Source organism: Camellia sinensis, chromosome 14 (genome assembly GCF_055761805.1).
Source record: "Camellia sinensis isolate YWXY chromosome 14, ASM5576180v1, whole genome shotgun sequence".
Classification (NCBI taxonomy): Eukaryota; Viridiplantae; Streptophyta; class Magnoliopsida; order Ericales; family Theaceae; genus Camellia; species Camellia sinensis.
This window is the reverse complement of record NC_138974.1, coordinates 40,716,025-40,743,816: the sequence shown is the minus strand read 5'-3', so window position 1 is coordinate 40,743,816 and position 27,792 is coordinate 40,716,025. Positions and strand designations below refer to the sequence as shown.

Genomic DNA, 27,792 nt, shown 5'->3' with positions numbered 1-27,792 from the left:
GGGATGGGTTGTGGGTGGTGGTGGTGGAAAATGGTGGTGGAAAATGGTGACGGGTGGTGGCTAGTGTTGGGTGGTAAAAAAAAAAAAAAAACTAAAAACTCAAAACGGAAACACATTTTTTGAGTTTACATTTTTTGGCCAAATTTATAAACTGAGATCACTGATTTATAAATCAAAAATTTACCAAACAAATTTTTATTTGAGTTTTTTAAAATTTTGTAAATATAAACAGAAAACTGAAAATGTAAGTGTTACCAAATGACACCTTAGCAAACAGGCTTTAGATGGTAAAAATATTGTAAAATTAACAAATAATTAAATAAGTTGCCAACGTAAAAAATGATTTATCAAAAGATTCTTAGGCCATATTTGGTTTTATTTTTACAAAAAAAAAAATTAAAAATTAAAAATTAATATGGTTAAGAAATAAAAACTAAAAAATAATTATCATTTAAGGGTAAAAAATAATTATCATTTTAACTTTTGGACAAGTTCTATACATACATATGGCTGTTTCAATTTAATTTGTAAAAAATTATTTCTAACCACTCGAAAGATAAAAATTATATAAAAATGATAATTATTTTTTATTTTTATTTCTTAACCAAATTAATTTTTAATTTTTCTTTTCTAAAAGTCAAATCATACATAGCCTAAAAATCTTTTGATAAGTCATTTCTTATATTGGTAACTTATTTAATTATTTGTTAATTTTACGATATTTTTACGATCTGAAACCTGTTTGGTAACCATTTCGTTTTCAGTTTTCAATTTATATTTACAAAAATTTTAAAAATTGTCATAAAATTTTTTTTGATAATTTTTTTGATTTATAAATGGTTGTCTCAGTTTGTAAATTTGAGGAAAAAACGTAAATTCAAAAAATAAGTTTATGTTGGTTTTTAAACAGAAATTTAAAAATTTTACTAACAATTTTTTTTTTCAAATAATTTTTTTTCCAACTAATACTAACTAATAGGACAATTGGTAATGCTACTTTAAACCTTAGGGAGGGGATTGTAATTTCTAAAATGTAAGGGGTGTCAATGTAATTTACCTAGTAAGGGCAAAATTAGTATTTAAAAAAAATTAAATTGCTAAGGGGGGAATCTGTAATGAAACTTTAAACCTCAGGGAGGGAGATGTAATTTCCAAAACGTGAAGGGGGAACTGTAATAAATATTAACCTTGGGGGCTGTCAGTGTAATTTACCCTATATATATATATATAATCGCACTTAATTAGAAAATGACATAAAAAATAAATATTTTCACACTCAATCAGATTAAGTGTGATTAAAAATTTGGAAATTGTATATTTTATATAAAAATCAATTTGAAATATTTTATACAATCACACATATTTAGGAAGTGTGATTAAAAAGTAGTAATGTATATATAATCACATTTTAATTACAAAAAATATATAAATAATCACACTTTAATTAGAATGTGTGATTAAAAAATATATAAATAATCACACTTATTTAAAAAGTGTGATTAAAAAATATATAAATAATCACACTTATTTAAAAAGTGTGATTAAAAAGTACTAGTGTATATATAATCACACTTTAATTAGAATGTGTGATTAAAAATATATATATAAATAATCACACTTTAATTAGAATGTGTGATTAAAATATATATATATAATCACACTTATTTAAAAAGTGTGATTAAAAAGTAGTAGTGTATATATAATCACACTTTAATTAGAAAGTGTGATTAAAAAATATATAAATAATCACACTTTAATTAGAATGTGTGATTAAAAAATATATATATAATTACACTTGTTTAAAAAGTGTGATTAAAAAGTAGTAATGTATATATAATCACACTTTAATTAGAAGGTGTGATTAAAAAATATATAAATAATCACACTTTAATTAGAATGTGTGATTAAAAAATACATATATAATCACACTTGTTTAAAAAGTGTGATTAAAAAGTAGTAGTGTATATATAATCATACTTTAATTAGAAGGTGTGATTAAAAAATATATAAATAATCACACTTTAATTAGAATGTGTGATTAAAAAATATATATATAATCACACTTGTTTAAAAAGTGTGATTAAAAAGTAGTAGTGTATATATAATCACACTTTAATTAGAAGGTGTGATTAAAAATATATATATATATATAATCACACTTAATTGAAAAGTGACATAAAAAATAAATATTATCACACTCAATCAAATTAAGTGTGATTAAAATATCAATCTAATTTTTTTTATCACACTTCCAATAAAAGTGAGACCTTTTTTTTTGTCAAAGTGTGATCTTTAACTATTTTTGTAGTAGTGTGTGGCAGTGGCAGTGGGCCCTACCCACTTTCTATGCCTTGTTTTTATTTTTTTTCCTATTTTTTTTGTCATTTCCAATGTATTAGTGCTTTTAGTGATGTATTTTTTAGTGGTCTAAATCATTATTGAAGTACAAAATTATAAAACTCAATAGATTTATAACCTATTTTTGGGCTTTAGATCCCACGAAAAGTTTTGCAATATATTGAATTACACACCCAAATAAGCAATCAGAATTTCAAAGTTTAGAGAACTAGAAAAGATATAGCAAAACCCAATTCACAAACACCAAAGATGAACCAAAAGATATAATGCTCCATTTTTATCAATTGATATCATCCTCTCAATTTCCTTTTTCTATCGTTCATCCCCCTTCGCTCTTTTTCTTCTTCCGATTGTGACAAAGATCATAACCAGCCATCATAAACCTAGGTCAGTCAACGCTATTGCCATCACTGCCTATCACCGCTCTGAAAACTATAGATCTAGAATTAAGGTTTTAGAAGAAGAAATAAAGGAGGGAGAGAGGAAAAACGGGTGATGGACAGCGGAGAGGGATTGAAAGAAAAAGAAGAGAAGCAGAAGGAGGAAGAGGAAAGACGGCGGTGGAAGATGGCAGAAAGAAGGGGCGTCGGCGAAGAGGAGCTTCTCCCTGTTTCTATTGTTTCAATCGGATGTGAGAGAACAAAAAAAATTATTCATTTTTTCAGAGGGTTTAGATGGGTAGATGGAGGGAGGAGAAGAATCAATATATATTTTGTAGGATTAAAAAAAATATCAAAGGGTATTTTCATCTTTTTGAGCTCAAATAAAAGGGTAATATGATCATTTTGTATAAGCAAGTAACGACATTTGTGCAAAATTGACGGATTGGAGGAATTTTGATATTGTCAGTTTAAAATAAGAGAGGTTTCTGTAATTATTGAAATTATAAGGAAAGTCCTTATATTTGTCAGAAACCTCAAGGGTGTCAATATAATTTATCCAAAATAAAATCATATAATCAATCTGATTCTCAAATTCTTCCCATAGACCAACAATCCCAATTTTAATGAACTTTAAGGAAAATGATATATAAGTCCACTTTTTAAATTTATTTTTTATATGTAAGTAATATATTTGGTTGATAATTAGAGAAACGGTTGTACTACACGTACCAATTAATGTAATAACTAGTGTACTAACACTAGTTATGACATTATTATTGACCCTACTCATTAAACACATTACAAATACAAAAAACTTCTTAAATTATATCACATCATCAATTGATATACTAGTTAATACATTAGAGTGTGTTACCTTAAATATTCTAATTAATTGTCACATTCTTGAGTTTAAAAATTAAATTAAATTTTTGGACTTATATAACAATATTTGAACTTTAATTTACACCCACATTTAAATTTGGGGCATAACATCGGGTCGGGTTGACGGGGATTTGATTTGAATGTCGGTGTGTATCTGACTTTGCGACTCGGAGAGTCGTTTCCGTAGAATTGAAATTCTTTCTTTCCTTCTTTCATTTGTTGCGTGAACCAAGGGTTACATAACTGCGAACCATTCAAAGGCCCAACAACTTTCAAAAGATTAAAAAAAAAAAAACACGGTTATAGTTATCGTATTTTTCTTTTTATAAATTTTATTTATCACATACCGTAATCAGATCAGAGTTTTCATCTATATTTTTATTTTTCCATACTCATTCATATTTTTCTTGTGGACTCTAATTTGGACTCACATTAATAATTTAAATTATTTATCTTATAAACTCTGTAATAAAGGTCATATATGTAAAAAATTAATTTCATTGAATATCTATAAATACAAGAACAAATTACATTTTATTTTATAAAATAAATGACAAATAGGATTTTAAATTTAAACTATTCATTTTATAAAATAAAATATGATTTTTTTCTATATTTATAGTTGCCCGATAAAACTATTTTTTTACATGAATAACTTTTACTATAAAACCTACAGAGTAGACAATTCAGATCATTGATGTAGGTCTGAATTGAGACCCACAAAAACATATCAATGAGTGTGGAAAGATGAAATATGGATGGGAGTTTATCCTAATAATCATATATTAAGGGGATTGATTTAGAACTAATTGAACTAATTGTTGAAAATATATCACATCAAATGATAAATAAATTATGACAAAAAAATTATAAAAATTAATATTATATCCAACAAAAAAGAAAAAGAAAAAGAAACGAATATGAGATTTGAACAAGCTAAAGATTACCGATTTGTTGCTTGCCTAAATTTTAATGGTGAATATTAAAATTAAAAAAAATTTGTCTACCCGATTTACTCGTTCCAAACCCAATCCAACAGAGACTAAATTGAACATACATTTTAATTAAAAATGTGAACTGAGGTGCTATTCCTTTTTTTTTTTTTTTTCGCATGCACATTTCGCATGCTGCCGTCAGGTTCACTGAATTTCCTTTCCATGCAGGGTAAAAAGAGAGAATGAAAATTTTTAGACGCAAATTAAGACCTATTTTTTTTTCATTTCCAACCCATTCCATTCCTTCAATTTCTAACCCCCTAATCAAGTACTCCAACTAGTCAATAATCAACATTACAAAACACTTCCATCAAATAGTAAACACAAAAAGAATTCAAATCATACCATTTGATGGGTTAATCCCTTGCATATATAAATAGCCCACTTCCTTGCATCCATTCTTCAAATACATTGTTCTATCCAAATCTTTGTTTGCTTAACAATATGAGACCTCAAAATATTGTCTTTGCCATTCTAGCACTAGTTTTTCTTCTAAGTATCAAACCACTAGAAGCTAGTAGAGTCTTATACAAAGAGCGGATAAAAACAGAAAATCTTCTCTTACAGTCTCTGAATCATTCTCCAACCCCTCCTTCAAGACCGAGTGGTGGTTCTCACATCCCTGCAAGTAGCACCACAATCAATACGATCAGTGAGAAAGGCTTTGCTGGTCATACTATGCCTCCTCGTCCTGTGAACCCACAACTCACCGTTTCATTTGGCGTGGCCAAAAATTAATCATTTGCAAAACCAACTAAAAGCTATTAAGAATATCATAATATACATTCGTATTACAAGTCAGAAAAAAAAAATAAAATAAAGAAGAAGGAGAACAGATTTGTGTCTTTACTATGTTCTTTACACGCTTTTTTTATAACTTCTTTTCTTTACATGTTCTTGGGGTGTAGCAAATACACTAGTGCTATAGAATACTGTATTTTGATATTGATCCTATAATAGAAGAATAAAAAGACACAGTGATTTACAAGTCTTTTGCTTCTTGATTGCTATTGTTTTTGTTGCTGCTGCTCTTTTGTACTGGTGTTCATTGTTTGAAGGGGGGGAATTATAAAATTGATTTCCCTCTAAAGTTAATTGTCACTAGTAAATACCATTAATTATTTATGTTAGCATATAAAATTAATTGTTTTCTTTAATAATTTTAAAATGATTTAACATATATTATTATTATTGATAATTATTTTTAATTTGTATTGAAACAAAATCATATGATCATTAATTTGATCTACAAATTCTTTCATCTCAACAATCCTGATTTTAACAAACTTGACATGAACCCACATTTCAATTCAGATAATATTGGGATTGTTGCATAATCCAATGCATACCTAATTAATCTGCGAACCATTCTAAGGCCCAAACACTTTCAAAAGATTAAAAAAAACCAATTTCATTTATCGTATTCATATTAAATTTTATTTATGTAACGTACTAGAATCATATATTAAAGGGATTAATTTAGAACCAATCGCACTAATTAATGAAGATATGTCACATCAAACAATAAATAAATCATGACAAAAAAAATATAATATAATCATCTTAACATAATTATGAAAAAGAAATATGAGATTTGAACCGTCTAAAGATTTGTAATATAAGAGGATGCTATTAGATATTCGAAACTTATCCTTTGCTTGCCCAAATTTTAATTGTGAATAAAATCAATTTATTTATATATTATATAAGAAAAATGAAGTTTTTAATGAGAAGACTTGTGAGAGTTTCAAAGTCTTATTCTATAATTGCTATTTTTTGTGATTTTAAAATTTTTTTTTATTGGCTAACAAGATAGTTATAGAATAAATAAAAAAAACAAAAAAATCACCTAAAATTTTGAATTATAAATTCTTAAAATCTCTCTCATAATATTTCTATTTTTCTTAAATCTCATCTCATAACAAAATAATTATACATTAAAAAATAAAAAACACACACACAAATCTCATCTCATAACAAAGTAATTATATATATATATATATATATATATATATATATATATATATATATATATATATATATATATATATATATATATATATATATATATTTAAAAACGCCATAGATTAAAAAGAACGTAAAATCACAATTGCTAATTTTTGTAATTTTAAAAATATTTGAAAATAGTACTATTGGCTAACAAAGTAACTATAGATTTAAAAAAAAAATTAAAAATAACAACCTAAAATTGCTAATTTTTGTAACTTTAAAAATATTTAAAAATAATACTATTGGTTAACAAAGTAACTATAGATTTGAAAAAAGAAAAGAATAGAATTATAAGTTCCTAAAATCTCTTTCTTATTATTTATCTATTTCCTAAATCTCACAATCTATTTATTCTATATATTATACCAAAGCGATTTTTCATCTTAGAGGCTCTAAGTGTTTCAAAACCTTAAATCTAATTTTTTTAATTTTTAATTTTTATAAAAAAAATTAAAACATCTATTGGTTATTCTAAAGACATAAATATTAATCTTCAAAATTATTTAATGCAAATAGCAAGTTAACACCCAAAAAAAGAAAAAACACATAATTTTCAACCCCCCACTCCCTCTCAAAATAAGCTTTTATTTAAAAAGAATATAAATCTCATATAATCGTTTCTCACCTAAAATAAATCTAATGAAAACAAAACTCTCTCACTTCTTATAAAATATGTACTATTAATATTTTTCACAATTGGTTTGATCTATATGAACATAAAATTAAGCCTAACATAAAATAAAAACTAAACATTATATCTAGATTCTCTATCTATTCCATAATTAAACACAATTTTATTCCCAAATAAATTTAAGCATATCTGTACTATATATATATATATATATATATATATATATATATATATATATATATTAAATCTCATAATTTATTATTTTTTTTAATGATTCCATGATCTATAATTTAGAAAAAGAAAGATGAAAAAAACTATTCTTATGTACTCTTTGTCTAACCAATTCTTTTTGTTATCCAAAAACTTTAGCCATCATACATTATACTTTTTCCAAGCCATTCATGTCTTCATCACCCTAAAAATATTACATTCATGGAACAGTGAAACTCATTATTTTTTAACTTTCTTTATCAGACAATTTGGAGGTTAGTTTAGATTTAGTCTTTTTTTTTTTATTATCTATGACCATTTTTTATTTTTGTATTTCATATTTGTGTGTCATTTCTGCCTCCTCTCTACCAAACATTCTCTGTTTTTTTGTTTATACCTATTTTTTGTTGGTTAATATTGTTTAACTAGAATTTTTATACTAAAATGGCGTGATAAGATCATTTGTATAATAAGAAACATGTCACTCATTATAAAGTGATAGATCAAAATCCAAACAAAATCTTTATTACTAAGTTTTTTGTATTGATTTTATATTTGTATATCATGATATGTGTTAATTAATAGTTGGTGTAGAGTATTACTTTAAAGGCATATAATAGTTTTTCAAAACTACAAAAAGAAAATATTATTTTTAATTTATTTTTTCAAAACTATTAAAGGTGTTAGTCAATTATTTAATTATTTATCTTTAATATGTGCAACTCCTCTCTTCTTTTATGGTATTTCTCTCTCTGCTTTACTGTGAGTTCATATGTTTTTAGAAAAAAAATCATATGTAATTTAAAATTTTAAATCTTTTTATATAGGAAGTTAAAAAATAAATTTTGGATTTTAAAATATAGCTATACAAAACCATATCCTTTTAAATATAGCTATATTTATAATTAATTTTAATCTATCTATTACCTATCCTTATTTACATTATTATATAAATAAAAATTTTGTACGATAATTGAAGTTGAAAGTCCCAATCCATTTTTTTTTTCAAAATTTAAAATTGTTAAAATGCATATGTTGCAATATAGATTTTATTTTAAATCTTATAAGATTTGTTCAATGACTAAAATTCAATTTTTGTAAAAAAATTCCAATATATTCCTTCCAAAAGTTAATATAGCAAGTCTACAAAATCATATTTTAAAACTCAAAATTATTAATATTTTTGTCTTTGTTTTAAATAAGCATGTTAAAGTATAAACAGATAGCCAAATAAAATTATAATTATTAATAAATATGGCATTAATTTTAATTGTAATCACAACTTTTTAAAGTCCTAATTCATTTTTTTAACTTTTTTTTTTTGATATTTTAAGTTACATGTCACGATAATTCTTTCTTACTCATTAAGTTTTTAAAATTTCTTTAATTATTTCACTTTGAAAAACCAATATGGCAATGTTTTAAAATTTATATATTTTTATTCTAAAATAGTGAAGTATTAGAACTATGTCATTTTTTTTTATAACAAAGCATAATTTTAATTATTAATTGTTAATACAACAATTTTAATCTATCTATACTATATATTATAGTAAAGGAACATTTGAAACAAAATTTTTAAACTTTTACATAAAATTTTATTTACAATAAACAAAATATAAAAAAATTATATATAATCATTATATTTTTAATAAATAATATATTATTTTATATCGTGCATAACACGTGGTGACCTGCTAGTAATAATAATAATAAAAAGTCTACCAAATTTACCAGGCACAAACCCCATTCAATCAGAGAAGTTATTCATATTAGGTCCAAAGTTATTTATTAACTTCGATTTAGGAAGTGGTTGTAAGTCTATCTTGTAATAAACGGACACATAATTGATTTGTCTAAACTATAGGAGAAAATGGCAGAGCATATAGGATATAAGCTGGACCTATAAGACAATTTCTCCGTCGAATGGGGACTAAATTGGACCAACATTTTAATTAGAAATGTGAATTGAGATGCTTTTCATTTTTATTTAGCATGCTCATTTTGCATGTTACCATCATGTTCATTGAATTACCTGTCCATGTAGGGTGCAAAAAGAAAATAAAAGTTTTTTGATGCAAATTAAGACATTTTCTTCATTTAGGACCTATTCAATTTCTAAATCCTTATCAAGTACTCTTACCAGTCAAAAATCAATTCAAAAACCCTTACATCAAGTGGTAAACACAAAAAATATTCAAATAATACCAGCTGATGGGTTAATTGTTGCAGATATAAATAACCCCCACTCTGCACCCATTCTTCGTATACATTGTTCTATCAACTCTTTGTTTGCCTAGTAGTATGAGACCTCCAAACATTGTCTTGGCCATTCTAGCACTAGTTTTTCTTCTAAGCATGAAACCACATGAAGCTTGTAGAGTTTTGGATAAAGAGCGAATGAAAAATGAAAATCTCCTATTACTGTCTCTGGCAAGGGGTCCTAGCCCCCCTTCGAGACTAGATGGTGGTACTCACATCCCTGCAAGCACGATCAGTGAAAAAGGCTTCACTTGTCATGCCATGCCTCTTCCTCCTGTGGACACCGTTCCATTTGGTGTGGCCAAAAATTAATCATTTATGAAACTCTGCTAGCAACCATCGATTTCACAATAATATTACAATACCTCTGTACTAAAAAAAATATACAATATCACAATACATTCACACTAGAAACCAGAAAAACTCCCAAAAAAAAAAAGAAAAATTATAATAATTCAACAGTAAAGACTAATACAAAATGACATAAACAGAGTATTAGACTTTTATTAATCAGAGTCCAGTTACAAAAGGTTACATGCATTACACATTCATAAGCTCTACTCTGAATCTACAACATGTGACACCAAACTAAATGATCAACGAAATAAATGACCTATGGACTTACATCTTTCCAAGATGGTTCTTGGTTACAACAAAAGTGAGCTTACCTCAACACAATTTAAAGCCCTTGGCTATACAAAAATAGATATAACAAAATAGAAGCGCTTGCTTCCAATCCCTCTAAGCTACTGCCTTGGCGGAGACATATCACCGGCACCTGCAAATGGGTTTTTCCAAATAGAGTAAGCCAAAGCCCAGTAGAAACAATCTAGCACAATATATTGTGGACACCCCATTTTGACTGGCCCTAAGACTTGGGTGCTTTCTTTTGATTACCTGATGATGAAATCAAGAAGGTGTTTCTCACGGAATCCTCAATAAGAAAACTTAGAATTTGAACCCTATTTCCAACCCTAACCAGCCACAAATTACCTTTCCAAGGAAATTTTCTGACCTCACTGTTGTGTCTAGAATGGCTCGTTTAGCTAGGATCAACCTTTGTTGCATTTCTGGGGGTCTCACTGAAAAATTCTCCTGAAATTTAGGTTACAGCACAAATATTTGAAACTTCTGAGCCAAATTGTAATTCTCAAAACTCAGAGAATATTCTGTTATGTTAGGGAATATTCTGTTATGTTAGGGAATATTCCGTCTATATACAGAATATTATGTCAAATGTTGACTGTAACGCTGACATGGCGGTCTTGTTGACGTGGCATGACTGGATTGGTCCGTGCTAATGATGTGGCTCTGACATGTCTTTACCAAAAAAAAAAAAAAAAAAGAATTTAAGGAATTCTTGGAAAGAGGTTTGAACACCCAGCCTACAACTTAACACCTAACAGCTAAACCACTCTGCTAAAGTTTTGCCTTGTGTTATATTTCCCCTCAAATAATATTTGATCAATCCAAACCAACAGGTAGAGAAGGTTTTCTTTTGCATTTTTTTTGTGTATGAGACACTCCTCTACCCCATTTGCCAACCCATATATCACCAAATACATATCTAATCATCCCCTATTGTCAAAAAGAGGTTTTGTTTGCATCCATAAAGGAGTATCTCATGCAACTATCTTGAAAATTCATCCCTCCTATCACATTCTTATCTCCCATCTTCTTTTTGACCTTAACTCTCCCTCATTACCTATATAGAATGATCAGATGGTAAGAGAGAGGGAGGACCACAAAATTGAAGAGAAAAGAATGATAAAAAAGAGAGAAATTCAAGTTTTGAGTCAAAAACACTTCCATCTTCTATAAACACCTTCCATGGCTTATACACACTGAAATTCCACATTTTATACATCCAAAACATCTCCTAAAATTTTGAAATAGCTAAATTTCAGTAGTGATTGATCAAAGGAAAGAGTGAGTGTTGTTGAAAGTAAGGAAAAATAAGAGAGTTAGCCACTTTTCCACCACACATACTTGGAGCTCCATTCTAGTTTTGAATTGAAGATTGAGAACACACTTCCTAAACTTAAGGGTGATCAAGAAGAAGTTTAGAAATCAAGAAGTTCAATCTTTCTTTAGAATGTGAATTTCTACTCTTTTATTTTCTTATATTTTCTATCTCATATTTATTTTCTTACTTCTTATTTTATAGTGTTTTGTGATAATCTAAGTGGTTTGTTTATCTCATTTTTATTTTCTTACTTTATATTTTATAGTATTTTGTTATAATCCAAGTAGTTTGTTTATCTCATATTTATTTTTTTATTTCTTATTTCATAGTGTTTTGTTATAATTCAAGTGGTTTGTTTATCTCATATTTGTTTTCTTACTTTTTATTTCATAGTGTGTTGTTATAATCTAAGTGGTTTGTTTAGATCGTAATTATTTTTATTATTTTTGCTTATTTGCTTGCTCTTGTTTCATATTAGTTGTGTTGCAAGCTAACCGGTAATTGTTAGTTGAGTCACCTACATATTTCTTGTTTATTCCTTTTCTTGATTTTGCAATAAGACAGGTTTTGCTCGGCCTAGTTGGTCGGCTGGCCTATTTGGCTGGCCGGTTAGCTTCTTTTGGATAAGATGGCATAATCTCCTAATGTTGACCAATTTTCGCCGATGGTTCCAAGGAACATGAAGCTTTTATTTTGTTTCATTTTTTTTTGAGTGTTTTGTGAGGTTATGTTTTATTTTATTATAATATTTCCTCTTCTCTTTCTCTCATTTGGTTTGTAATAATTTATTCAAAGTGTTGTAATAACTTCCCGCCTCATTTCTTTCTATCCTGTTCTTTTACTTGCTTTCCTTATTTGTAGATATGCATCATGTTTTGTTTTTTTTATATCCTTGATATACATCCATGTTTCATGCATCTTGATTTGACTAATTTTGCATTTGTGGATTTAATCAATTCCTATGTAATTATGTGCGCTACCTCATGTTCTTGAGATGATTCACATGTTATATCTTCGAAGCCAAATTTTTAGTTGCATCTCATGTGTGAATTGTATTAGGATTTTGTATGTAAGATCATGTATTTTTACTAACTTTGTTTTGCAGTTACTCGCGGGACGTCAGTGCATATATAAGATTTTATGCTTTAGCATCCCGTTTCTGTATGTCTTTCTTACTATGTTTAGCACCCTACTATGAGGCTATTTGCTTATTTGATATAACTGTATGAATGCCGGTAAATAGAGGTTGTGTCGCTTAATTTAGAATAATGTTGATTTTCATGTTTGTAAATTCAATTTATTTGGGTTGTACATCTTCAAAACTCTTTCAAAACTACATGAAATCAAGTTGTTCCAAAGTAGGTGACATAGTCTATACTTGTATGCTTTACATAGTAATTTTTTTAGGATTTATTAAATAATCAGAATGTGAACACAAAGAAAATAAAATTCATATCATGATTTAATAAAGGCCGATCTTTTGATCAGGTGAGTGGGGGTGCTCAATTAATGGCCTTCCCTCTTCATACCTAATGTTCCGAGCCAAGCATCTTTGGTTATGACGAATAGTGGCCTTGGCACGAGTCACGAGTTTCCTAATTTTTTCAAAATAAATATTAGTAGCGACTCTGAGATCTGATGACGTAGTCTATTTATGGCAAATGTTTTTGCAATAAAATGGATTTTCTAAAAGTTGTCAAATGTGGACTCTCATCTACGTTTCCTACTACACTTGTGAGACTAGATCAAAGAGACAGAGGGTTGGAACTGTTACATATATGAATCTTAACAAAGGTATAAGTATGGAGTGCATGTCTATTGCCCATTACGGTATCAATCATATCCTAGAAGATCATAATATATCCAATTCCTTTATTCCAGTGCATTTTATCTCAATTTCATTCATGCTAATACATTTCACCTCAATTCATGAGTCATGTTCATTATGATTTAGGCAACCCAACTGAGACTACAACTTAGTGGTTCTCAAACATATATAATCAATACACAATACTTCAATTTTCCATTTTACGAAAATTTCGTTCGTTGGAATCGGCACCCATGTATGCGCGTAGTTTTCGGGACTTACACCAAGGACACATAGACCAACTTAATTCAATGGAGTCCATCTCCTTTCTCCTCTCGAATATCACACATATATAATGTATTACAACACAGTCATATTCAATGAATACCAATAAGAGATTAGTTTCAATTCGTCTAATCCTCATGCAATTTCTACAACAATCATGACTATCATCCACCGATAGCCCAAAATAGATATACAATCTTTACAACAGATAAAGTATCCAAATTCTCATAGGTGCGAGATAATACATATCTAACTCCACCATTCATATAAACAACCTCCCAATTTCATACTTTTACAACCAATTTCATTATTTATACAAAATAATCATTTGAGTCATTTTAGGGCAAAGCTCTCATTTTCCCAATTTCATCCCAAACACCAAAAATCAACCATTTTAGCACAACCCAAGCTCACAATTACTCCCATAACCATTTCCACTATATTCATTCGAAAGCCCCTCTTGTGATTTTAAACTACCTCAAATCCCAATCTTTCTTACACAACAACAAATAACTAAGCTAAAACTCATAGAAGAGTGTAGAGAGTCCCTATCTCAAGCTTAGAAGACCAAGGGAGAGATGGAGAAACTTCGAAGACGGCGAAACCAAGCTTTAATCAGATCACAAGAGAGCTCTTGAGACGCATTACCTTTTTAACAAAGGCACACGGGTAAAGAGATCACTAGATCTACGTGAAAATGTAGAGAGAATGTAGGTTTTAGAGAGAGAGAGAGAGAGTCTTAACTTTAGCTTTTTGAGAGAAATAGATTTGAAAAAGTGATGTAAAATGACATTTTAGTGAACTATTATACGCACAGTCCGCTCGAGCGCGAGAAGTGACGCTCAAGTCTTAGACACAATAAATTGTTCCACTCGAACTCAAGAAGTGACGCTTGAGCGCTAAGACACAAAACAAAAGGGCATTACCGCTCGAGCGTATAATACACACATCCAATAGTTTTACAGACAATAGACCAACGCTCGAGCGCAAGAAAGGGCTACTCGAGCATAGAATACATCCTTCTAGTGGTTTTGTAGACCTACAAAAGTACTGAAGTGCTGCTTGAGCGGAGAAGCAAAATTCTGGGCAACAAAGGTTTGAAAACTAAGCAACCAACCTGTTCCAAACATAACCACTACAACCCAAAAGTCAAACTTAAGGAGATACAAGGGAAACAAGCCGTAAACAGAAATACGAAACCATCAAACCTGAGTCTGGGATACAACAACGATCGAGTCAAAACCGGAATAGCTATAACCTCTCTCCCTTAAAGAATTTTGTCCCTGAAATTTCAAATCAAGTTTTAAAACTAAGTTAAAACCAATTATAACAATGATAATCAATTCCAATATCATGGCTCATTCCCCGGTCATCCATTCTCATCAACTTGATACATAATTCCCAATTGAAGTAAAATCCATATTTTCCAAAACCTTTACAATGTTTATATTAAATTCGTGTTTCTAAAAACATGCACAACATATACAATGTTCTCATATATCCAAAACATATACAATGTTTTCATATTTTGTTAACATAACAAAATTCCATTACATGTTTAAACATCAGCAAATAAGTCCGGATATTTTTTACATATTTCCAACTCGCATTCCCAAGTTACCTTCTTAATCCCGTGAAGTTTCCACAATACCTTCACGAAGGGAATCGTCTTGCCTCACAAGACTTGGTCTTGGGTATCCAAGACCCTCACCGGTCTCTCCTCATACAAGGTATCCTCATCTACCTCTAACTCGGTCTAATCCAACACATGCGATGGATTCGGCTCATACTTTTGAAGCATGCTAATTTGAAACACATCATGAACCCTAGAAAGTTATGGCGGTAAAGCCAAACAATAAGCTACCTCTCTAATCTGCTCTAGGATCTCAAAAGGCCTAAAATCGAGGGGACAACTTCCCACTCTTTCCAAACCTCTCCTAGGTGATATCTTCAAGAACACATGATCCCCCACCTCAAAATACAAGGGTCTCTTTCTTCAGTCAGCATAACTTTTCTGACGACTCTAGGCAGTAGCCAACCTTTTATGGATAAGTGTAACTTTTTTTGTCATTTTTTGGACCAACTCTGGACCCAACATAGGTGCATCACCCACCTGGGCCCAACACACAGGAGATCTACACGGTCGGCCGTACAAGGCGTCAAACGGTGCCATATTGATACTCGACTGGAAGTCATTGTTATAGGCAAACTCCATTAAGGGCAAGGGCCTCTCCCACGAACCCTTGAAGTCAAGGAAACAACCCCGAAGTATATTCTCAAGGATCTGAATAGTACGCTCGGACTGTCTATCAATCTGAGGATGATACGTGATGCTAAAAGTCAATTTAGTGCCCAAGGCACTTAGTAGGCTCTGTCACAACCGAGTTGTAAAACGCGGATCTTTATCCCATACAATCATCACTAAGACCCCGTACAACCTCACTATGTCCCTAATGTACAGGTCGACACGAAATCTACCGAGTCGCTTACGCGCATAGGTATAAAATGCCCCAACTTAGTCAACAGGTCAACTACCACCCAATTGGCATCACTGCCCCCTTGAGTCCTTGGAAGGCCCACAACAAAATCCATCGTGACATGCTCCCACTTCACTCGGCTATAGGCAATGATTGCAACAAACTCGTTGGCCTCTGATGCTTGGCCTTCACTTGTTGACAAGTAAAGCACTTTGATACAAACACGGCTACATCCTTTTTCATACCTCGCCACCAAAACTAGCAACTACAATCATGATACATCTTTGTGCCTCCCGGATGCATTGCAAGGCATGAACAGTGAAACTCTCAAAGTACTTCCTCTCGACAAGACTCCGGTACGAACAAACGGTCACGGTATCCCACATTCAGGCCAGGACACACATTTAAGTCTCTTTCTGCCTTCCTACTAGAGATCTTCTCCCGGAGGGATTTTGCGTTAAGGTCAGCCTTCTATGCTTCTAACACTCGGTTCACAAGTTAGGATGTGCAACTACTGAAAACAAGGTTGCAGACTCAACAGATTCGCCCAGGTGCAAGTCAAACTTGCCAATGGCACCCAACATCTCCTATTCCTGGATGGCAATAGAAGATACACTGCTAATTGATTTCATACTCAATGCATCGACCACAACATTTGCCTTTCCGGAGCGATAATGTAACTCAAAGTCATAATCCTCTACAAATTCCATCCACCTCCTTTACCTCAGATTCAAGTCTTTCCATGTAAATAGATACTTCAGATTCTTGTGATCAGAAAACACTTCAAACTTTTTGCCATATAGGTAATGCCTCCAAATCTTAAAGGCAAAGATCACCGCCGCTAACTCTAAGTCATAAGTAGGGTAGTTCCTTTCATGTGTTTTCAGTTAAAGCGAACCATAGGCTACTACCTTCCCTTCTTGCATCAAAACACAACCCAAGCCTTCCTGTGAGGCATCATAATATACCGAATAGCCCAAACCCCTCTCCGAATAATCAATACTGGAGCAGTGGTAAGCCTAACCTTAGGCCCTTGGAATGACTTCTCACAAGTCTCATTCCACACAAACTTAACGCCCTTCCTCGTTAGTCTAGTTAACGATGAAGCTAATCTAGAGAAATCCTTCACGAATCGACGATAATACCCGGCCAACCCCAAGAAACTACGGATCTCAAAAGCATTCTTAGGTTGTTTTCAATCTTGCACTGCCTTTATCTTGGATGAATTTACAGTCACCCCTTCCCCGAATACCACATGGCTTAAGAACTTAACCTCTTTCAGCCAGAATCCACACTTCCCAAACTTAGCATATAGTTTGTGGGCTCTAAGTAACTCAAGTACTACCCTCAAGTGTTCCTCACGCACCTCTTTAGAGGGTGAATAAATCAATACGTCATCCACAAAAACGACCACAAAACGATCTAGAAATTCATGAAAAATCTGGTTCATCAAGTCTATAAACACAACTGGTGCATTGGTGAGCCCAAAGGGCATCACTAGAAACTCCTATTGGCCATACCACATATGGAATGCCGTCTTCGGGATATCTTCCTCCCTTATCCTCAATTGGTGATAACCCGATCTCAAGTCTATCTTAAAAAAGCAACAAGACCCCTTTAACTGATTAAACAAATCATCTATATGAGGCATTGGGTATTTGTTCTTGACAGTTACCCGATTCAACTTCCGGTAATCTATACAAAGTTGCAACGCACCATTTTTCTTTTTAGCAAAAAAGAGTCGGTGCTCCCCAAGGCGAGGTACTAGAGCGAATAAAACCCTTATCTAACAATTCCTGAAGTTGAATCTTCAACTCACTCAACTCGACAAGTGCAAATATATATTGTTACCCAAAACACAACCTAAGAGGGGAGATGAATTAGGTTTTTACAAATAAAAATAATAATACCCCAATAAAAATTATAACTAGCACAACAAATAAATATAGCTAATGAAACAAAGATGATTAAAACAAGTATTCTAACAGTTATATTAGTTAATGAATTTGGCACAGTGAAAATGTGAGATATAGCTATGACAATTAAACAAAATAAAGAGATAAGGGAGAGAGAGACAAACAGATTTATAGTGGTTTGGTTTCAACCAAGCCTGCATCCACTCCTCAAGCTTCACTTGAGATTTTCTACTATATTCTAGCTTCACAGGGGTGCTAGCAAACTTTTTACAAATGGAGCAATCCTCCACAAATTTTACACAGACTTTCTAAGTCTAAACCCTTGCATTCTTTACCTGATTTTTAATCACACTCAAGGAGTCAAGAACACTGAGTGTACTACACTATTACAAGGTTGAAATGAAGTTGTTTTTGCTTTCAAAGAAAGCTACAAGTGTTATCTCTCAAAGATAGATATATAAAATGAAGCTCTGATTTTTCTGTAAACTTCACACAGGTAAGATGAGCTTAAAGCTATATGGCTCAGTGAATAATTTCTAAGAGAAAAATGTAAACCAAAAATGAAGATAAGAGAATAGATAAAAGGTGAGAGTGATGATTGATCAGAGAATGTTTTCTTGCTTGTATTGTTGCCTATATCTTATTCAGCAGAAGCTCTGCTATTTATCAAGGGGAAGATTATAGAGCCGTTGACTGTTGCGTGTATTGAAAAGGATTGAGTAAGATTTTGGTTAAATCTACTCACTCAAATTTGTAGTCCCTCATTACTGATTAGATCTTGAAGGAGGCAAAGCATGGTCTGATAGATGAGAGCTCTATTTGAAAAATAGCCGTTACAGAACAGAGTGGTCGTCCATCGAATGTCCAAAATGAATTTTGTTCTAGAGGGACGTCTACCCGAATGTCTGGTGGGTCCCGGTCATCAAGGATGGTTTCTGCAGATGTCGAGGATACTGCTAGGTAGACAGTCGGTGAGAAGAAAATTTGAACTGAAACAAAACTAGGCAAAAAGTCGTTGGTTGGTCGTCCGGCTGGATGTCCACCCAGACATCTGGTCACTGTTGTGCTGGACTGTTTGAATTGCTACTTGAACTACTGGTGTGCTGGGCTGATTTGGACTCTGTTTTGGGTTGAAATTATCTCATGATTAAGCAAATTTATATACTCCAAAAATATATTTAGGATAAGAAATTAGATGAAAAATAATGGAATAAAATAAGTTTTCAATCTATTCTTCTCTTTCAAATAAATCAAAAACAGAATTAAATAAATCATCAAAATAAATAAGTCTAACATATATGGTGCCATAGAAATCGGTGCCGTACCAGGCACTAGGTCAACAAAGAACTCGATTTCTTGGTGAGGTGATAAACTGGTAAGATCCTCTGAAAAAACATTCGGGTATTCACAAACTACCCTTGTCAACTCAACTCGGACTTCATCACAGTCAGTACCCAAGAAGTTGGCAAGAAGATAATTAAGATCACTCCAACTACGCGGATCATATACCGGTAATAAGACTCTATCCACCCGGTTCCCCAAAAAGTAAAAGCAATCACCGCTCAGAGTACACACAGTAACCCTCTGACGGTAGCAGTCTATAACAGCCCGATAGGATTACAACCAGTCTATACCCAATATAATGTCAAAGCTAGACATATCAATCAATACAAATGCAAAAGGAACCTCTATGTCACGACCCCAACACCCCTGTTTCAAAATAACCTCACCACCAATAGGTGACTCTACACAAATAAGGGATGCTAACTGAGCCAACTCTAACCCCAAAATTGATGCAAATGCTGACCAGATAAATGAATGGGATGCACCCGTATCAATCAACACATTAGCAACCGAATTGTAAAACAAGAAGGTTCTCTCACTACCGAAGGCACTGGTACTAGATCTAGTGTGGTAACAGCATACACATGCCCTATTGGCATCTAATCTACCTGCTCTCCCCTCAGAGCATAGGCTTGCTGCTCTGATTGAGCCGAAGAACTTGTCCCTAACAGTGAGAGGCAAGAACTTGTCCTGGAAGGCGTCAACGAAAGCCTTCCGAGTCACTCAATGCGCCCACGTGTATACTTCCACCGTTGACCTGTATCTCCCTTCAGATAGAATGATGCCAAGGTCACTCTCAAACCCCCATCTTCGATGCTGAGCATCTCAAATGTCTTCACCATCTGCTCTAGCCACTCATCCGCTTTCAGTGGCTCCTTGGGATCACCCAAAAACTCATCTAGATTCGACCGAAGAACTCCCGCTTCAGAAAAGACAGCCCTGCCTCAGCTACTTGGGCCTGGACTTAATTCTCAACCCTGAGAATGTTCATGGATTTTGTCAATGCTCCGGCCATTTCGCGGGCTAGGGCGCCCATGGCCTGTTAACTAATTGGTTTGGCCACATTGGATTTTGTCAATGCTCCGGCCATTTCCTGCCTTCTAGGCCTACTACGTCTACCACCACATCCACGTCTTGACATCCTAAAGAAGGTAACAAAAGAGATTAGCACATTTACAAATTTGCCGAAGTTAATTCACTCACGTCCTAATGCGGTGGACAACAGTAATTTACTCCACATAAGCACGTAGTCACATAAACACATACGAATTTCGTTCCTGGACAATGATCGTCCCACGGCATTGCCAGAGTTCCAATTAGAAATAGTAATGATCAAGTGCTCTTCTAATTGGACATCTAGAATCCCGTAGACTCAATCAACATCCTAGAAATTAAATCTCATACCTGTATAATCACATAAGCATGTTATCATATAATTAAGCACATATCGTTCATATTAAAGTTTCTAGCAAGTGAGACAAACTCATTGTGATATTAACCACTCCCCACGTACTCAAAGTATTCAAACTCGGTACGCTCTGTTACCAAGTCGTAACGCCCTAAAAAAATACAATAATTCAATAGTAAAGACTAATACAAAATGACATAAACAGAGTATTAGGCTTTCATTAATCAGAGTCCAATTACAAAAGGGTACACGCATTACATATTCATAAGCTCTACCCTGAATCTATAACATGTGACACCAAACTAAATGATCAACGAAATAGATGGTTCTTGGTTACATCTTTCCAAGATGGTTCTTGGTTACAACAAAAGTAATCCTAGCTCAACAAAATTTAAAGCTCTTGGCTATACAAAAATAAATATAACAAAATAGAAGCTCTTGCTCCCAATCCCTCCAAACTACTGCCTTGGCGGAGGCATATCACCAGCACTTGAAAATGGTTTTTTCCAAATAGGGTGAGTTAAAGCATAGCAGAAATAATCTAGCACAATATATGAATTTTAATAAAGGTATAAGTATGAAGTGCATGTCTAATGCCCATTATGGTATCAATTATATCCTACAAGATCATAATATATCCAATTCCTTCATTCTAATGCGTTTTATCCTAATTTCATTCATGTTAATTCATTTTACCTCAATTCATGAGTCATGTTCATTATTATCCAAACAACCCAACTGAGGCTACAACTCAGTGGTTCTCAAACATATATAATCAATACACAACACTTCAATTTACCATTTTATGGAAATTTCGTCTGTAGGAATCGGCACCCATGTATACGCGTGACTTTTGAAACTTACACCCGAGACACACATGCCAACTTAATTCAATGGAGTTTATCTTCTTTTTCCTTCTACATATTGAGTACATCCCTTTTCTCTTCCCAAATATCATACATATATAATGTATTACAACACAGTCATATTCAATGTATACTAATAAGAGATTAGTTTCAATTCTTCTAATCCTCGTGCAATTTCTACAACAATCATGGCTATCCTTCACCGATAGCCCAAAATAGATATTTCTAAACAGATATACAATCTTTACAATATATAAAGTATCCAAATTATCATAGGCGCAAGATAATACATATCTAACTCTACCATTCATATAAACAACCTCATGATTTCACACTTTCATAACCAATTTCATTATTTATACAAAATAATCATTTGAGTCATTTTTGAGCAAAACTCCTATTTTTCCCAATTTCATCCCAAACACCAAAAATCAACCATTTTAGCACAATCCAAGCTCATGATTACTTTCATAACCATTTCCACTACATTCATTCGAAAACCCCTCTTGTGATTTCAAACTAAAACTCTAGAGAGTCCGTACCTCAAGCTTAGAAGATCAAGGGAGAGATGGAGAAACTTCGAAGATGCCGAAACCAAGCTTTAATCTGATCAAAAGAGAGCTCTTGAGACGCACTACCTTTTTAACAAAGGCACACGAGTAGAGAGATCACTAGATTTAGGTGGAAATGTAGAGAGAATGAAGGTTTTAGCGAGAGAGAGTCTAAACTTTAGGGTTTGGAGAGAAATAGATCTGAAAAAGTGATGTAAAATTACCTTTTTGCGAATTGATATATGCACAGTCCGCTCGAGCGCGAGAAGTGACGCTTAAGCGTTAGACACAATAAGTTGTTCCACTTGAGCACAAGAAGTGACGCTTGAGTGCCAAGATACAAAACAAAAGGACATTACCACTTGAGCTCAAGAACTGACGCTCGAGCACAGAATACACACATCCAGTAGTTTTGCAAACAATAGACTAATGCTCGCATGTAAGAAAAGGCCGCTTGAGCGCCCACCTGCTCGAGTGTAAGAAACGTCGCTCGAGCGTAGAATACATCCTCCTAGTAGTTTTGTAGACTTGAAAAAGTACTGAGTGTTCACAAAGTTCACTTGAGCGCAAGAAGTGCCGCTCGAATGGAGAAGCAAAATTCTAGGCAACAAAGGTTTGAAAACTAAGCAACCAACATGTTCCAAACACAACCACTACAATCCAAAAGTCAAACTTAAGGAGATACAAGGGAAAAAAGCCGTAAACAACAATGTGAAAACATCAAACTTGAGTCTGGAATACAACAAAGGTCGGGTTAAAATCGGAATCATTATAAAAACAGATGTTACTGGTGAATAAAGTAAGTCGAACCAAAAAATAAAGAAGAAGAATAAGAAATTGAAGAATTTTGTATCTTTCCTTTACTCTTTACATTTTGTTTTTTGGTTGATAAATACCTCTGTTCTTTATATGTTGTTGGGTGTAGTATACGTACTAGTGTGATACAGTAAGGAGAGGACAAGAGGATGCTCTTAGGGTGCTGTATTTTGATATTGATCCTAATAGAAGAATAAAAAGAGCAAGTTTATTTACAAGTATTTTACTTCTTGCTTGCTAGTTGCTATTGTTTTTTGTTGTTGGTGCTCTTTTGTACAAGAGTTTTTCTACAGGAGCAAGCTCCATCATGTTCTTGGTTGAGTTCGTACCAACAACAACATGAAACTTGCCATTCTCATCAAGTTTGGAATTATAAATGATGAATGACTAGAACATCCAAATAATCTGTGATAAAAGTGAAAGGGTGTCCCAGGGCACTAGTGTGGTGCTGCCAAAGACCATCCAACAGTCAAGTTAGTAAACTTTAATAAGAAGGCAAGGCACTCAAGGAAATGGTTTACGGTTTTAGAATTGCTTACTTTGTGCATTCTTCCACTCTTTCTTCATATACTCAACTTCTCACATGTAAGGTTGAATCTTCAACCACCTCCTTCACTTGTGGAGGTATTTTCGTGAATATTGTAATGTAAATGACCATATAAACATGAGGTTAGTAAATTTTGAGTGTTGGCCTATTATATATGTATACTAATAGACAACCAATTTGTAGACCAATCAGAATATCTAGGTTGGTCTCTAAATCTAATGTTCATGAACACATACTCTAAACATCTAAAGCGAATTTATGTTTTTTTTTTATTCTATTATTTAGATTTATTGTTTGCAATTTATCATGATGCATGTTAAATATTTTAATCAATTAAACTTCAATTGTCCAATTGATGGACTCTTATTTCTCTTAATATCATATTTTGATTCAAATAAGCTAATGAAATAGTTCTAAATCTTTGACTGACTGGAGTTTTAATCTGCTGGTGAGATGATGGTGGTTGGGATAACTGGAATACTGAATTGGGATATATTAGAAATGATTGTTTGTTAATAGTTTTCATTTTTTATATTTTCATTTAAAAAATTATTATTGTTTCTCTACATATTTTATTTATTTTTTGCTGTTATTAACATAGCCAATAAACCAGAAATGAAATCCCTTATAATTCATTTTCCTTTCCCTCTTAATTTTTAATTCTGGTTGGAAGTTTGACCTAAAAAAAAAAAATGATTTTCACCCGTAAGGTCCAATTATATGTGCATGTTTTGTACAAAATTTTCAAACTAAAACTCGATAAATAAAATAAAAACACTCATTTTTTAACTTTTAAATAATCAATTTTTTAATTTATTTAAATTATTTTAACTATTCAAAACACTTTCACATATTCACAATATAATAACTTCGATAAGGTGCACTAAACAGACCCCTCTCTTTTTTTTTTTTTTTTTTTTTTGATCAGCAAAAGAACATGAACTTTATTGATGAAAAAAGAGGATATTACATCAATAAAGAAAGAGGGAGAATGAGTGCAAAAAGCATCATAGTGAACCAAATCGATCCCAACTAGGTTGGCATCGATAAGACCACCCAATCATGTGCTAGCACCACAACAAAGGTAGATGAGAAACCAACCAGAAACGGATCTGCAACAGCAAATTACAACCCGCAACCAACCCAAAACAGGACATCACTAGCAAATATAAACTAGCCATATCTAAAATAAATTATAACCCAAAGCTAACAAACAACAACAAATCATCACAGCAGCAGAGAAGCTCAAATAGCAACAGCAAGCCAAGCAGATCAGCAACCCCAGCAGATCAGCAACCCAAACAAAGCCTCCTTTAGATAGCATCCAAACAGACCATGAATAATAGAGCAGCACCATTATACAACAACCCACATAGACCAGAAGCAATCCCAACAGAACAGCAATGCCAAAGCATCACCCATTATACATATAGCACCCAAACAAAGCCTCCTTAAGCCCTTAGATAATATGCCTCACCCATTTTATGTTTGAAACAATCTCTTGAATGGAGAAACAACACCCCACATTAACAGACTTCAACCACAAGGCCACTCGAATTTTAATAAGCTCACGTAAAACAACAGAATCTGGTTATTAAATAAACAGGCATTTCTATACATCCACAGTGACCAAATGACAGAAATAAAAATAACACACTCTCTTTTCCTTTTTCTTGAGTTTCCACCCCAACCACCATTGCATCAAGCCTTCAAAAGACCCAGGTAACACCCATTGAATTCCTCACCAGGCCATGATGTTTAACCAGACAAGCCACGCAAATGGACAGAACAAAAGAATATGATTACAGGTTTCCTCCTCAACTTTGCACAACACACACTGCCAAGTCCTATTACCTCTCAATACTCCAATTCTGCTGAGGAGTGCAAATGTTTTCAATCTATCTTTCCAAGCGAGCCAGGTAATGAATTTAGCCTTAGGGGGAGCAAAGTTATTCCACACCAAATCTGGATAGCTGAGGATAGGCCCATCACTTTGTTTGCACCAGTTATACATAGAACCAATTGTGAAAATCCCCGACTGGTCAGCTTTAAACCTGATTGAATCCTTTTGACAAGCCACAAGGCATGGTCCTACACCCAGCAGATTTTGCAACCTTAACACCTCATCTTTTTCCCACCCAGATAGAGGCCTTCTAAAGTTATAACACCATTGGTTGCTATTATCTCTGCAACCAATCTGGATTTTCAAGGTGTTCTCCTTATTTAAACTCAATTTATACAACCTTGGAAACTGAGATTTGAGACTTGATATTCCCAACCAAATGTCCTGCCAGAATTTTACCTTATTCCCATCACTAATCCTAAGCTCCACATTTTCCAGAAAAAAATTATGCAATCGAGGATTAGAATAAGACACAGCAAGGACTTGTCTCCAGATAGCTGAAATATAAACCAAAGCATGCACTGGAGAAAACCAATGGCCCCTCGAAACTCTATACTTAGCACAAATCACAGATTTCCACAGAGCCGCATCTTCAAAGGCTTATCTCCACCACCACTTAAGAAGTAAACATTCATTCATCAATGTAATGTCTCTAAGACCAAGACCTCCTTGTTTCTTATTCATCTGCACTACTTTCCATTTTACCAAATGAATTTTCCTTTTAGACTCGTCACCTCCCCACAAAAACCTTGCTTGAATCCTATCAAGTTCCTTAACAACGCACTCTAGTATCTTGAACAAGGACATATAATAAATAGGTAAGGAAGATAACACAACTTTGATGAGAGTGACCCTACCAGCATATGATAACGACTTTCTCTTCCACCCAGATAATTTCTTTTTATACCTGTCTACCACTGGCTACCAGGTTTGCTTCCAACCTGTGTTAGCTTCAAGTGGCAGCCCAAGGTACTTTAAAGGTAACTTATAACTCTGACAATTAAGTATGTCTGCAAACTCCTTAACCAACCCATTATCAACTCCCACCCCACATATCATGCTTTTATGAAAATTAATTTTCAACCCCGAGACCATCTCAAAACATCTTAAGATTCGTTTAATAGCCACAATCTCTGCCCTTTCAGCCTCACAAAATATAATAGTGTCATCTGTGAACTGAAGATGGGATACGATGACCTCACTGTTACCCACAACCACTCCTTTTATAATCCTCAATTCCTTAGCTCTTGACAACAATATGTTCAAGCCTTCAGCAACAACATTGAACAAGAAGGGGGAGAGAGGATCACCTTGTTTTAACCCTTTCTGCGGACAAAATTCAGCTGTCGGTGAGCCATTAACTACTATGGAAATTCTAACAGATTCTAGACAATCCATCCATCGAATCTATCTTGGTCCAAAACCAAAACTATCTAACATCTGCAACAAATAGTTCCAATTAACAATGTTGTAAGCCTTTTGAAAATCCAATTTGAGAATAATGCCCCTTTTCTTTGATGTTTTCCACCAATCTACCACCTCATTAACTATAAGCACACCATCAAGAATGCTTCTTCCCCCTACAAACACAGATTGGGCCTTATCAATCACAGTAGGCAGGACTTGTTTCAATCTATTAGCCAAAATTTTAGACAACACCTTATATAGGGAATTTATAAGGCCAATGGGTTTGTAATCAAGAAGAGAGGTTGGATTCTCCTTTTTGGGAATAAGAGCAACAAAAGAATAATTTACCCCATACCTTAATTTACATTTGCTATAGAACTCCTTCATAAACTTCATAATGTCACCTTTCAAGAACTTCCACCTTTTTTGAAAGAACATCATATTAAACCCATCTGGGCCTGGGGCTTTGTTGCCATCACACTCTTTTATAGCAACCCATACTTCTTCTATTGAGAATTCTCTCTTCAAAATAGCATCTACTTGACTAGCAGCAATTTTCTTAAAATCACCTCCAATTCTTGGCCTAAACCACCAATGTTCAGTAAATAAACTTTGGAAGTGCTGGCAGGCTGCATGTTTGACCTCAGTAGGTTCATCTACCTCAACCCCATTAACTGAAATAGAAGTAATCAGGTTTCTGTTGTACTTTTTGGTGGCCATAATGTGAAAAAATCTAGTATTTCTATCTCATTTCAAAGCCCAATCCAA

At 32.9% G+C, this 27,792-nt stretch overlaps 1 protein-coding gene across 1 annotated transcript; it reads right to left on the bottom strand.

Moving 5' to 3' along the window:
- Positions 1–24,746: 24,746 nt before the first annotated feature.
- Positions 24,747–27,015, bottom strand: LOC145806933 (uncharacterized). The gene is made up of 3 exons (XM_082904792.1): positions 26,559–27,015; positions 25,569–26,114; positions 24,747–24,826 (listed from the first exon to the last, which is right to left on the bottom strand). The coding sequence occupies exons 1-3, from the start codon at positions 27,013–27,015 to the stop codon at positions 24,747–24,749; spliced, it is 1,083 nt and encodes a 360-aa protein (XP_082760918.1).
- Positions 27,016–27,792: the final 777 nt, after the last annotated feature.